The 15,000-nt window shown below is 44.2% G+C and overlaps 2 protein-coding genes across 2 annotated transcripts in view; both read right to left on the bottom strand.

Annotated features, from left to right (window-relative positions):
* Positions 1 to 10,574: 10,574 nt before the first annotated feature.
* Positions 10,575 to 11,705, bottom strand: LOC150029728 (ATP synthase protein MI25-like). The gene is made up of 3 exons (XM_090310416.1): positions 11,438 to 11,705; positions 11,292 to 11,316; positions 10,575 to 11,212 (listed from the first exon to the last, which is right to left on the bottom strand). Exons 1-3 carry the CDS (start codon positions 11,703 to 11,705, stop codon positions 10,621 to 10,623), a joined length of 885 nt encoding a protein of 294 aa, XP_090166542.1. The 3' UTR covers positions 10,575 to 10,620.
* LOC150029727 (Ribosomal L5P family protein) overlaps positions 10,633 to 15,000 on the bottom strand; it is a 5,282-nt gene continuing 914 nt past the window's right edge. The window contains exon 1 of the mRNA XM_090310415.1: positions 10,633 to 15,000. This exon is cut by the window's right edge and continues 914 nt beyond it. The gene's annotated coding sequence lies outside the window, so the exon portion shown is untranslated.

Genomic DNA, 15,000 nt, shown 5'->3' with positions numbered 1-15,000 from the left:
CGTGGATACACTTCTTGATAATGGAATCCGCGGACAACCAATGAGGGGGGATGGCCATAATAAGGTTTACAAGTCGTTTTCCGATGTAATTGAAGGCAAAGAGGGAAGATTTCGGGAGACTCTGCTTGGCAAACGGGTCGATTATTCAGGACGTTCTGTGATTGTTGTAGGTCCCTTTTCATTACATCGATGTGGATTGCCTCGCGAAATCGCAATAGAGCTTTTCCAGACATTTTGAATTCGTGGTCTAATTCGACAACATTTTGCTTCGAACATAGGAGTTGCTAAGAGTCAAATTCGGGAAAAAGAACCCATTGTATGGGAAATACTTCAGGAAGTTATGCAGGGGCATCCCGTATTGCTAAATAGAGCGCCTACTCAGCATAGATTAGGCATCCAGGCCTTCCAACCTATTTTAGTGGAAGGACGTGCTATTTGTTTACATCCATTAGTTTGTAAGGGATTCAATGCAGACTTTGATGGGGATCAAATGGCTGTTCATGTACCTTTATCTTTGGAGGCTCAAGCAGAGGCGCGTTTACTTATGTTTTCTCATATGAATCTCTTGTCTTCAGTGGGGATCCCATTTCTGTACCAACTCAAGATATGCTTATTGGGCTCTATGTATTAACGAGCGGGAATCGCCGAGGTATTTGTGCAAATCGGTATAATCCATGTAATCGCAAAAATCATCAAAATGCAAAAATTGACAATCGAAAGAACCCTTTTTTTGTAATTCCTATGATGCCGCCAGAAAAGGATCAATTTAGATAGTCCTTTGTGGCTCCGATGGCGACTAGATCAACGCGTTATTGCTTCAAGAGAAGCCCCTATCGAAGTTCACTATGAATCTTTGGGTACCCATCATGAGATTTATGGGTACTATCTAATAGTCGAATGTATAAAAAAAGAAATTCTTTGTATATACATTCGAACTGGTCATATTTCTCTTTATCGAGAAATCGAAGAGGCTATACAAGGATTTTGCCGGGCCTGCTCATATGATGGTACCTACCTAATCCTCTGGTATCTCACTCAGCTAAGTAATTATATGACACCGGTATGAATTTTGTTCTCTCCGGTTCAACTAGGACCATAGGTCCTGAATTTCTACGCGAATCAAAAAGGAAGTTTTCAAATCATTGACTCAAACCTATTGTCGAACCCCACTCAGCGTAATATGGAGGTACTTATGGCGGGCCGATCTGGTCTTTCACAATAAAGTGATAGATGGAACAGCCATTAAACGACTTATTGGCAGATTAATAGATCACTTCGGAATGGCATATACATCACACATCCTGGATGTAATAAAGACTCTGGGGTTCCAGCAGGCCACTGCTACATCCATTTCATAAGGACAAATAATGATTGATTTACCCATTCAAAGCAATTTACGTGAGGGGCTGTCCTTAACGGAATATAGAATTTCTTGCGCGAGCAAGTATGATATAAATTGCACTCGCTCAAGCTAAAAGAGTTCTAGAGCAACATTTGAGAAGGATGAAATTGCCTGCTTTATGGTACCGGTAAGCCCCACCTATCAATGCAATAGCTTCTGAGCAAGCTATGTGGTTCTACACAAAAAAAGGCTCCTAAAGCTTAGCAGCTACTAGAAAGAAAGTAGTAGCCGCTAAGCAAAGCTATTCGATTTTCTTTGAAGGCTCCTAAAGTACTAGCAAGAGCTAATAGCAAAAGCAAAGCGAGTAGCCAGCCGCTGCTATCTCTTCCTATATAGCATAGTTTCAAAATAGCCCAAAGCTATTGTCCTATAGAGCTTCCACCTTCCCTACGCTAAATCAAACAAAGGCTGTCCCTAGTGGAGTGAGGTAGTAGCCTTAGATTTAGCTGTAGCAGCTAGGAATTGAGCTTGAAAACTTTGCTTTTGGTTTCATTTAGCTGTAGCTGATTCAGTTACTCTTTCCTCTTAACTGGGCATACTCCTTTAAAAGCAAGCATCTCTTGTCAATCGGATAGGAGCCTCCCTAAATTCAAAAAAGGGATCCGCCTCGACCAGGGAAATTGAAAAGAAATCTGTATCGTAAAGAAACTTCTTGCTACTTAAAATCTCCATACTTTTCTAACTAAGTCAATTGAAAATGACATCGGCTAGTGAGCAAACGAGCTTCGGAATTGGATCAAAGCCAAGAACCTAAAACGGATCAGACTAAGAAGAAAGGTAAGGTGTTCGCGATTTCGAAGAAGTAGCATGTGCTCCGTTCTAGGCTGGCTCGCGTGTCTTTGAGAAGGGCTCTTCCTAAGTAGGAAATTGATACTGTATACTGAAAGGCATCCATCTTTTGCGCTATCAGGTGCAAAACAAATCCATCTTTCTTTAGTAGATACGGGGATGGCTTCCTTGTTGGAGTACGTAGTGGTTCGGATAAGGACACGGTAGCTCGCTTTAATGACTTCTCTTCCAGCGCCCTAGCCAAGCTGAAACTCGAACGGACTCAATCGGAGCGGGAGCAAGAGCACCTATGCTATCGCCGGACATTCTTCTTTGTTTTATGCCATGGTCAGTATAATACCTATTTTTTATAGTCCATCATCTACATAATAGGTGCAGGCACAGAAAGAAGCAATTCTGGAAAACCAGAATCAATATATCCCAGTTCTCAATAGCCAATAGGATTTTCTTTTTAAGTGACATTGCCCGAAGCTCCTTTCACACTAGGCACACTAAGTATACTAGACTTACGATGGCACCAAAGCTTAGCCTTTCCCGTCCTACTCAGGGGTCTATCGCTCTGTTTATTAAATGCCAGCTATTAACCTAGCCCCACCAACTGAAGAAACGATGCGCGTACCAAGAATTTCCGTTCTTCCTCTTTCTATCGATGAGAAGCCACATTTGAGTACGAGTCCAGGTATCTGCAGACCCAGGTTCCCACCACTTCTATTTAAAGGTAAAACAAAGCCTTTTGTGCTGGATCATCCGGTTCATCTGGTGAATCCTATCGTAGTTATTCAGCCATCGGCACGGAGTCCTATGCTGGTGTCGCTGGTCACTCGTGTACGAACAAAACGGAGAAGGAAGAGCATTATGGTCAACACTAAGCTATAGCAGAAGTGTCAAATAGCCAACTGTCCCCCGTAGACGAAGATCCGCTTCCTAAGATGGCCCCGCCCGTTTCATGCTAACTAAACTCATGACGACCTCGATGAAACTATGAAATCCGCGAAGCTCGCTTGGCTACCTTAAGGAGCCCTTATTCCCGCCTTTCTTCGGACCTCGTTCTGAAGAAACAAAGATCGAGCGGTGACCCCCCGCCTAAGGCATGCGAATGGGAAAGCTTTACAGCCGTAGATCAGGGTGCAATTGCTATCAACCATGTTGGCTCCCTGCCCCATGAATCAAGGTAGGCAGTAGAAGATCGGGCCCTGGATGTCCTCGCGGTTCCCTGTCAATGTTCTACACTCTACTGGGCTCGCGACATCTAGGGATGATGAAAAAAATGAAATCCAACCCGTGAAGAGCGTAATCGCCTGAAGTGGAGGGCTACCTTTAGGAAGGAAAACAGAAGTGGAAGTTCTTGTGGGTGGGGCTATGAAAATGAAACGTGGTATATAATGCAGGGAAAGGCCATACAAACGAAGCGTCTAACCGCTAGTCTGCGCTAGCTGGCAATGAAGAGCTGAGTAGGACCCCCTACTTCTGGTTCATCTCGGTACTGTTTCAGCCTTGGTACGAGATATGGTCAGATATAGTAATAGAGAAGTGTAGCAGGTGTTCCCACAAGACATCGGGACTAGTGCCATTGGTAAATTCCAGCTTCTGTTCCAGTCCAAACTATCAAGGAAGAGAGCTTCAGGCAAAGAGAGATGGAACTCCGCACCAAGGGTGACCATGTCGTTGTTTGGTTTGAGCTTCCGCCCTGCTATGTGCTAAAGAAGAAGCCCTAACCTGACCCTACTTCTTCCTCAATGGTACTTCTTTAAGTTTAAGACAGCGCCAGTCGCTAATGATTTGGCATTCCAACTGAAACGATTAATCCCAACCTTCTAGATCTCCTCCCTACTTACTACCAACCTTGTTATTTCGGGGGAACTCTTCCATTTCATTCTATTTCGGTACCACCGCTGACAATCTACTCTACAAAAGAATAGGAATTTTTTTCTATAGGCTTATTCTGATCTCGTATTAAAAGCAACAAATAGGCTTTCGCACTTCCGTTGAGACAGAAAGCACTTTTTGACCAGTTCCCTAGCGTCCTCGGTAGATTGATTCCAGTCTTATTAAGATCTCGATACGAAAGGAAAGAAACCACAATTTACAATTTTGATCACGGAGAGGGGAAAGACTACCGATACCGAGTACTACCTCGAACCATGCAAGGGCTTCAAGAGAAGAGGAACGGAACAGAGAACAAAGAAAAAGGAATTGTCCCGAGGGGCACTACTCCTTCAGACTGTTGGGTATGCCTTGTCATCACATCAATAACTTATCTCTTGCTTGCTATGAGTGACATTGATTGTATGCCCATTTCTCATCACGATATAGCCCAATCAAATTGCCAATGAATGATCCAATGTCCCATGGTACAAAAAGAAGATTGTCTGGACAGACATAACGATAGCCTTCCATCTTTGATCTTTCCACGGACAGCCGCTTTACCTATCCCACCTGCACCTTAGCCTTCACTGAGCGTATATGCGCTCCGTTCGTTCCCTCCTGATTGAATTGATTTTCACTGTCCCAAAGAAAGACACTTGCAGCTTAAAAAGAAGGTAGCATTTATAGAGAGATCAAGATTCAGGCGGCGGAAGCGTTCCACTCGAAGAGAGGGCGTCGTCAACCACAAGTCAGTGAATGGGAATGTCCTAGCAACGGAAGGCCGTGCAACGGGGGGGCTCGTCGTCGAAGACAAGAGCTGAGACAAGAAGTACGGATAGATGGTTCATTTCATGTCTAGTCAGGTCTCGAGAGCGCGAGTGGAAGATAGATCTGGAATGTATGTCAAGAGCCAGCCGAAGACGACATGCAAGTGAGTAAGTAGGGCAGTCGTCAGAGCTGTAGTCATTGTCAGTAGCAGAAGCTAAAGCCGCTGGCCATGCAGTGTAAGACATTGGTGGTCGAGCGAAAGGCTTTCAATCTCGGCCGGGGCCAAGAGAACTGAGGGATCATGTCACATCGCCGATGACCGAAAATTCCTTAAAAAGCCTATGAACTTCTGTCAATGGACGGTCAACTCACCTTACGCGACGATAGGGTCGACGCGGGCATTGAGAACGTAGAAGGGGCTTCCTCAGCTACCGGGGAACGCTGCTTAGAATGCCAATGCAGTACCTCACACTTGCGTCCACCCCTAGCCGTACCACATTAATCGTCAGCCACGGGAGATCGTCCTGCCTAGCTCTCCTTCAGGAGGCACATCGAGACTGGATCGCATCACGCTCGTCCTTCGCTATCAACAGCCGGCTCCTGGCGGTCAAAACCTCTTTTTCCTGTAGAGGAGAAAGGACCGGTCAGGCACAGCTGCGAAAGGCAATGATGCGTGCCGCACTCATGAGGGACAGCCTATGTTGTTTCATTCCCAAGCTCCTTCCATTTTCTCCTAGACCCAACCACTGCCCTTGTTCCAAGATCTCACTTCATTCACGTATCTGCCTCCTTTCTTTCTGCGTCCTTAACTCGCCTTTTTCTCGGCTAAAGCTAGCTCTGTGATCTGCTTTCTTTGTTCACAAGCTCTGCTCCTCTCCCTATGGTCGAGCTCAATTACATCGAGCCTCCACTTTCTTGTACTAGCTGACTAAAGGCGAGCTACTTTTTAGAATTCTCTAATTAACTAAGCTCTTTCCTTAGATGGAGTTCCCCCTATGACAGAAATGCTTGCCCCTGAATGTGGATCTATTGGATTTTTCTTTGCCTTTAACAGTTTCATAATTCTTTCCTATTAGCGAGCTAGTGAAGTACCTCTTAGCTTAGGAAAGCGGGTTATAGCAAGCCAGTTTAAAAGCGGGCTGACGGACAGTTTGAAAGTTTCCCAAGGAAGGAATATTGAAAAGAGCAGGAGTTTTTCCAGCAAGTTTGAAAGCCTTTAAGCATTCCCCGGTGCTTATGCACCTTCTAAAAGTCTCTGTCCCTGTATCGTAAAACTATTAAGGAAACTTCTTTAATAAGCATAGCTTATCAAAATAGTATAATAGCTAACCAACAGCTTGAAAGCGGACTGCTACAGTACTTATTTGATTTGGATTGCTTTCCTCCAGCTATACTACAGAAGGAATTGCTTTCCCTGGCTTTAGAGGTTTCAGCTTGACTTTGATTAAATTAATTGGGCATTTGTCCCGTCACAAGAATAAGCGGCAACCCCTTCTCTTCCTTAGTGGCACAAGCCTCCTTTTCTATTCATGGGAGCTGTAAAGGGAGAACTCAATTCCATTCTTTTTGAAAGCATAACTTGGGCTGTTGTCGAGCTATCCCTCACCTCGATTCAAATACAGATAAAAGTCTATCTGGCCCTCATAGGAATCGAGGAAAGACGGATTTTAGCAGCTGGGTAGTTGGAATAGTTCTCCGCTGTTCGAGCTTTAGAGGAAATAGCAAATCCTAGATCACCCTTTTGAACGAAACTCTGGGAATTGATAGATAGCAAGAAGTTACGCCGTCACACTATCTGGTTCAGGAAGTTCTATAGCTTGATTTGATTGGCTAATCCGAACAAAAAAAAGAACCCTAATATAATAAAGGAAAAGGCATTTAGGACATCAATCCCGAGGGGAAGAAAAGAGGCACGACGAGTGATATCTCACTTATTAAAGCAAAAGCCATAACCCTAGATGCAAAGATCCACAGGCACTCCTAAGGCTTGGTGAGCACTTAGCTTTGAACTTTGAAATAGTTACCTTCTCCATTTGATTTAGAGAAAGTATGCTCCTGGCTTGCCACCCGAAGAAGGGAATTCTATTGAATACATTCCTCCGAGACTGATTTGTTTTCCGGTAAGGCAGCCCTATGATCTCAATAGAAATGCGTTGATAGAATCTCTGAACGTTGCTACTGGTAGTAAAGAGTTTGGGTTGGGAATGAGTGAAAAACTCATCATAGAAAAGCTACCAACAGAATTCACGCTTGCGCTTGACCTTAGATGGCTTTCCCGATGATGATTCACCAAAAAGTGCTGGTTTCTATATAGCTATGAGAATTCTCGCGATGACGGTGACAGCCGCGGCTGCAGGGTTCTCATCAATACGATAATTCAAAAAAATCTGTCTTTTCGAGTAATATATCTGGCGCGTACTTCAGCTGAAAGCATATTTCTATTCATCATTTGAAATATGTTTTTTATTCTTCCTTTCTTAAGAGACTCCTAAGTCCCAGGCATCCGGTTACCTTTTTGCTGACTCCCTCGCAGCACTATTTCACTTATTCCATTTTTGAATAAAAGAGATGCGGGTTTTCCGGTGTCAGTCTTGCTTCTGCTGGGCTAGCTCTTCCCCGGGAGCTGACCCGAGAACTCTAATAGCTCTATCTTAGTGAGTGTTGGCTAAGAAGCTCTTTTCGGCAACAGAATAGTACTCCTATTCATTCCTATTCTTTCCTCGCTGCTTTTCGATAGCGTAATTTCGTACCCCACGGAGCGGGAAAGACTCTCTCTTGCGCTATTTAATCCTAACCCTAACCTATTATGCTTCTTCCGCTTAAATGATTTAGGAATGACCGGCAGTGCGGTAGCAAAGGAAGAACAGGACTCGGCTTAACTGTATGTTCTGTTCTATACCAGGTGGAAAGCCAATAGGCCAATTCACTTTAGCATACCACTCTGGCAGAAAATAGTCTATTTGCCATAGGCGCCCTGTAAACTAGGCACTCTCCAAATGGTACTGGATTGAAGCTAGTCTACATTCAGCCCTTGGAATTTCATAATGACTCTCAGACTTTGCAGAAGGGGCCTCCCCATCAGTTGGCATAAAAGTCAACTCTTCCTTTCCAGGAAAGGAGTTGACAGGCACTTTATTTCGGGCATTCTTGATCTGAATAAGTCAGGTCAAGGGGCTTGGCTTGGTTCACCCTCTCTGGTACATCCTAGGACATTAGAGTGAGATGTCGGCCGTTCCACTCGCGAGTAAAGAATCTTTACCACTACTACCTACTAACTTCTCGCCTAATCCCTCAGGAAAGTTGACCGACTAAGGCCTCTTCAAAGCCGGACGGAGGATCACTTTTTCTTTGAACGAATCTTGCTCTCTTATCTGCTTCTTCTTTTGTTGACAATTCTTCTGTTGTCGTAGAGGGAAGAACTGGTCTTTCAGGGCCCCGACGGGTCAATGCTTTGGATTCAGCCCTTCTTATGGACTTCCCCTGTCTCAGTTCATGTCTAACTGGCACCTAGGGGGAACCCGGCCTTTCATCATTCCATTCCTTACCTTCATTTCAAATAGACTTGACTTCTACGTCCCATTTCTTTCTTTTTTGCTTTTTTCAGAGTTTTGACTTGAACTTTCATACTATTCCTTTACCTAGGTCCTCAAGAAGGAAGGAAAGACAGTCTTCAGTTTTGTCACGAGAAGAAGGATAAAATCCATTCAACATTTTTAGACTCTAATATAATACCCATGGGTAACCGGTACGAAAGATCGTCTGTAGGTTTCTTATTCATTATTTCTCCCGCACCCATAGTCTAGTCAGGTCAGATTACGCTTTCTTAAGAGGAAGAGCACTGGAAAGTCAACATCAGCCTATGATTCCCGTCAGGATAGCCATGTAAGAGCGAGAGCTGCTTTGTAGTTCAAGAGGAGGACGAGTGATTAAGAGTTGTCTTGCTTGCATATCCACCATTTGAGTCTCCAACAATTATTCCAATAATTACATATCCGATTTGACCTATGGACGAAGACGCAAGCATACGTTTCATGCTTGTTTGAGTAATAGCAATGAGATTCCCCAATATCATGCTAAGAATAGCTAGGATTTCCATCAGAAGATGCCATTCGTTTGATGAGAAAGAAAAAGGAATATCGAAAATTCGAGTGGCTGAAGCTGAAGCAGCGACTTTCGAAGTAACAGAAAGAAAAGCAACGACTGGAGTGGGAGAGTGAGAGTCGAAAAGAGGATTCCTCACTTCTTTCTCTCATTCAAAACCGTGCATGAGACTTTCATCTCGCACGGCTCCTAAGCTCTAAGTGATAAAAGAAAGAAGAACTCATCCTCTTTCCTTTTTTGATTACCTTCCTCGCGTATGTAGTTGACCGAATCCATTCGATTTCGAAAAAGTGGAATCCTTAATCGAGGAATCCGCCCTTTTTCAAGCCCATCTCGAATACGATGCGGTATGGTACTCGTGACCCTGCTGGTGGCTGCCACTGCCTCACACTTAAATGCCGCCAGCTCTGTCTTCCTACTTAAGCTTAAGGCATCCGCGACCTGGTTGGTCCGTCAAAGCGGCAGACTGACGCACCATATCAATCAAACTTGGCAAGTTTGTCTTGCTTGCCATCGTCCCCGTTTTGGCGTGAGTTTCTTCTGGGTCAGGAAGTCACTCGTCGCCACATTATCCGTCTTGACCAGAAATCGCGACCCGCCTCCACGTTCTCAAGTAGTGCACTATTGCTGTCATCTCCTTCTCTTGGACCACGCCTTTCGGTCTCATTGAGCTTTCGGCTCTCATATGCTACTGGGTTACCTTATTGTACTAGCACACCGCCTATGGCATAGTCTGACGCATCCGTGTGTACTTCAAATGGCTTAGTGTAATCTGGCAACTGCAATACGGAGTCATCAATCACTGCCTGCTTGTTGTCCTCAAAAGCTCTTTGACACTTTTCCGATCAGTGAAATGCCATGATCGGTCCGTACGTCCTTCTTTAGTTTAGGAGATTTTTGAGTTGAGCAGACCTCTTCGAGTAACTTACCATGAATCTTCGGTAATAGTTCACGAGCCCTAAAAACGATCTTAGCTCACTCACCTTGGTAGGTGCTTGCCACTCCTCGATGGCTCTGATGCTCATCCAATGCCCTAGGAATAGGATCTCCGTCTTTACATAGAGGTGATTCTTCCTTAATACCTTACGGTCCGGAGGTGGCTAACGTGGTCGTTTAACGAATAGCTATAGCCCACGATCAAAGTATATCACCAGTCGTCTAAGTACGGGTGGAATAGCTCATTGTGGAGGGTGCAGAACGTGGCAGGGGCATTGGTGAGTCCAAAAGGCATAACCAAATCGCCCCTTTATTAGATTAGATTAGTAAGGTTGCTTGCTTGTCACACAGGTCGTCTTTGGCTCGTCTCCTTCCGCGATACGCACTTGGTAGTTGCCCGACCGTAGATCCAACTTCTCGAAGTCTCTCGCGTTTATTGATTAGGGCGAAGAAGTCCGCAATCAAAGTGGATACTTGTTCTTGATGGGTAGGTTACCTTGTTGAGCGCCCGATAATCAATGCACAAGGCTACCGCTTTTTCTGGAATAAATCAAACAGGGGCTCCCCAACAAGGGGGTTTGGCTCCAGGCTTCCACTCGATCTTGTGGTAGACTGCCCTTCTAGGCTAGGGGGCACTTGGCAACTCACTCGTGGGGCATGATACCCAAAAATGACTCAAGTACTTGCTGCACTTCCTGAGAAAGAAGTCGTCTTGGTATTGGATTCGCTCTTCTGTTAGCATGAACATGAATTAGATTCTATTTGTCTTCTTTATTCTTAAGAGAACCCCCCACCCGAACCATTCTTAAGACCACCAAGCCCTCTCGAATGAGTTCGACTATAGAAGCTTTCAACGTACACCCGGGGACAAATCTTTCACTCACTGAGAAGTGAAAACCTGTGACTAGATCGTCCTGAAGACGGATGCGACGGGAAGAAGTGGCATTTGGAAGTGTTGCTGACTTAACATTTAGGTTTCGGCATAACAAAGCTTGCACTGTCTTTTCGCACTTAGGCGCATAGCGCGCCATTGGTAATGATTCGACTACGGTGCCACAAATTCGCAAACTGATCCTAAGTAATCGTTGTTGTTCATTGGATTCCGGAGGAACTACTTCGTTAGGATTGGGAAATTGCTGCGATTCTTCCTGAATAGCCTGGATTCTCCCGTCGAGAGTCGCTTTGAAAGTATTACCTAAACTCTTCCGACTGAATATAATAAAGCCTATAAAACAACGAGCTACTATCATTTCTTCATTATAGATTGAGATCTTCTTCGAACTTAATGCACAAATAGATAGAATAGCAGCAAATAGCATCTTTCTAGCCTGCATATTCGTGGAACTCCATCTCATTTATCAAGCTTTTCTCGAGATTTCAGCAACTGAACGGGAAGTGGTTTAGGAAAGGACTTTCGAATCGGATGCGCTCGCCCAGCGAGAAAGGCCCTGACCCTGCCAACCAAGTCCAAATCAAAAAGAAAGAAGAGAACGAAAGGTAGCTTGCTTACTTAGTGCTTGTGCTAAGGAGAAGAGAACTTCGTATTTTGGTAATTCTCTAGGAGTCATGTTTAACCTTGAATGCTATTAATAAATTCTACAGCAATAGTCCCTCGGACTCGGAAAGTAATAACGAAAATGGCTAACCCAATAGCGGATTCCGCAGCTGCCACCGTTGGAACCAATGAAGCAAATGATTGACCCATCATATCATCCGAAGAAACGGAAAATACCAAAAAGTTCGAATTCACAGCTAATAACATTGATTCAATTGGCATTGACATAATAGGAATATTTCGTCTATTAAGGAGGATTCCCCGAATACCTAAAATAGAGATGATCATAGAAAATGTGAAATATTTGATAGGATCCGTTTCGGGAACGTAGAATGTCAGAGAAATTCAAATGTTAAAGTAGATCTATCGATCCAAACAGATTTGTCCATCAGTAATGGGGGTTCGTGCTTTAGCACTTTGATTTCACGTTTCATAAACTTCCATCAAATTTTGGAAGGTACAGACACTCTAACATCCAACCACTTGGATGAAGTCGATCACGTCATTTAAAAACCATGACGTGTCGACTGGGGTCCCCCCCGGATCGCGCGAATTATATCGTTGAGATAAGAAAAACATTATTTCATTTCCGGCCTCCCCGATGAGCGAAGATGATATCTCCGGAAGTGTCCTGTTATCGGGAATTTCGAGACCCCGTTCCTGTAGGAGGTTTCCTACACTCCCATCAATACTGGCCGTCCAGCGAATGCAGAGTCTCTCGCTTAAGGCTTTCATCGTGGCTTCGTTCTATGTAGGAAACCAGGTTCGAAGTTAGGTTGACGAATTCTTCCCGCTGCATTTCGAGTTGAGAATTCTCGTCACGCTTTTTGATTCACGATTTGATGTTATGGATTCCTCGTAGATTCTTCCCCTCGTTCCTTTTATCTTGGGCATCTCAGAATGCTATGCATTCTTTTCGATCTTGTACTGACGGTACACGGAACCCCCGCCCTTAACTTAACCCATTAACGAAAAAGAAAAAAGAAAAAGATCTTTCGCAGGAGCGAAGCAGCTCGACCGATAGGGAGAGGGTAAGGAAAGAACAAAATTTTCAGCACATTTATACGAATAAGTCTTTCTTTTTCTAAAAGCATAAGTAGTAAATTTGACTAGGGTTCCCATACATGCAAACATACAAAAGAAAACCAAACAAAGATAGTTAGCATAAATAGGACTCCAGTAAGCATCGGAGTAGATCTCTACTAAACAAAGCCAAAGAAAGTCATGCATTAAAACACACTACTTTGCGTCTACAGACAGACAATCTAAACAAAAGAGTCGACGGAATATTCTAGTATCCCCGGTGCCCGTGGGTGACTGCCTGCACTATGAGTGCTTGCTGCTCCGCCCGCAGCGCTTGCAGCCTCCCCTCCCTATCTCTCTCGACCCATTCACCGGAGTATGTTGGGCTGGAATGCCTCCATTCCTATCCCATCCTTTATTTATGATCTCTGGGCCTTCCCGCTATGAGTCCCAGTGCAAAAGCATATGAATGCAGAAGACTCTTTGACTTCTTTCCCCCCTCAAATTGATAGGGGTAGGAATTCCTAGAAGAGTCTCGAAGGTCATTTTGTCATCAGTGGAGAAGCATGCGTGATACAGATACTCCTCTATGCGAATGTTCTGGCTTTCAAAAGACGAGTAAGGGACGGGGAGGGGGAAGGGAGTTTCGGGAACAAAGCCCCCGGATTTCAAAGTGAAGCCCTACCCTCTCGTATCTTTTCCCTATCTAAGCTATATCAACAAAGCCAACTAGAAAATCCGCTTGTCAATGAATTCTTGGTGTAATACTCACTCTACAATGATTTGTGTCAGAATTTTTCACTGATTAGGTGTGAGCTTACAGGGCTAGGGCTCATCCGTGTAAGAATTAGGAATTCCTCTTCCAACTCGTCCCGGAATGGGCGTTATGGCAAAGAACAAGAAGAAAACAAAAGGAGAAATTTGTCCAATAGTAACAAATGGTGCCTCCACAGGTTGACATCCGATCCAACCTAGTAGTAAGCAATCCGCCAAAAGCAACCAAAATAGTCCTTGGTGAATAGGGCGAAAACTTGAACTACGCACATACATACTTTTAAAAAAAGGTAAAGCCAACAGACATATAAAAACTGGTGCTATTGCGGCTACACCTCCCGCTTTGTCAGGTATACTACGAAGAATGGCATGGATCGGTAGGAAATACCATTCCGGCACAATATGAGGCGGGGTGGGCATCGGATTAGCAGGTATATAATTGTCGGGATGCCCCAAAACATTAGGAGCATAAAAAACCCACACGGAAAAAAAGATAGCAAAAGCTACCCAACCCACTAGATCCTTTACATAAAAATAAGGGTAAAAAGAAATTTTATCCATCTCTGAATGTACACCCAATGGATTATTTGATCCATATTGATGCAATGCGGCCAGATGAAGAAGACTGGCGCCTGCTAAAAGAAAAGGGAGTAAATGATGAAGACTAAAAAAACGATTTAAGGTGGCATTGTCCACGGAGAAACCACCCCAAAGCCAAGTCACTATGGTATCTCCTACTACGGGTATGGCGCTAGCTAAGCTTGTAATTACAGTTGCTCCCCAAAAGCTCATCTGACCCCAAGGTAGTACGTATCCTGTAAAAGCTGTCACAATCATTAATAGGAAGATTACAACTCCGAGACACCGAACAAATTCCCTAGGACTGCTATAACTCGCATGATATAGACCACGAAAAATATGAAGGTGAACCACAATGAGAAACATACTTGCCCCATTAGCATGCATATAACGGAGCAACCAGCCCCCTTCAACATCTCTCATAATGTGTTCTACGCTGTTGAAAGCTAGATCCACATGAGGTGTGTAATGCATAGCTAAAAAAACGCCAGTAACTATCTGAATGACTAAACAAAGACCTGCTAACGGACCGAACCCCCACCAATAACTAAGATTGCTCGGGGTTGGATAATCTATCAAATGCTGATTAAGTGTGGAGGATATAGGTTGTTTAAGAAGAGAGAATCGTTGGTTTCTTTTAGTCATTTCTCTTTCCTATCGTGACAACTCTTGTTCCCCCACCTTTTTAGCGTTCTGGGGGGGGCCGCCTTGCGCTGCTTTAGAAAGGAGAGAATTTCATAAAGTCACTCTCTCCAACCTTTTCTATCGAGACTTAGAAGTAGGGCGAGAGAAAGTCAATATGATATTTGCGTTGGTTTTTCCAACGAAACGAAACACTTTTTTGTCTTTATCATTCGGAAGGCTCAGTCCCACACTCTGACTTCAATGATGGGAACAACCTCCGCACTCCAATGAACAACAGTTCTCCGCCTTACTTTACTATATTTAGAATAGTGGTCGATCCCTCGGGAGTTATATTCGTAACAACATCTTATGTTCACGCGGTGATATTCTATCTTTCTAAGAGTCAGTACTACCCTCTACGTAGTCTATGTCTGGGGGAGCATACTTGACAGGAGATAGACACAGGCGGTAGAGAGGTCCCCCACTTCGATTCCCGCCCCGTTAGCATCTCCGATCCGAGATAAGGGATTACTCCGTTAGGTCTTTTCGGTCCTCCGCCGGCCGGTAATGGACCTACTTACCT

This window comes from Benincasa hispida, unplaced genomic scaffold, assembly GCF_027475165.1.
Source record: "Benincasa hispida cultivar pf3 unplaced genomic scaffold, pf3_genome.v1.1 HicScf976, whole genome shotgun sequence".
Lineage (NCBI taxonomy): Eukaryota > Viridiplantae > Streptophyta > Magnoliopsida > Cucurbitales > Cucurbitaceae > Benincasa > Benincasa hispida.
The sequence above is the reverse complement of the archived record's forward strand: the minus strand, read 5'-3'. Positions and strand labels throughout refer to the sequence as shown.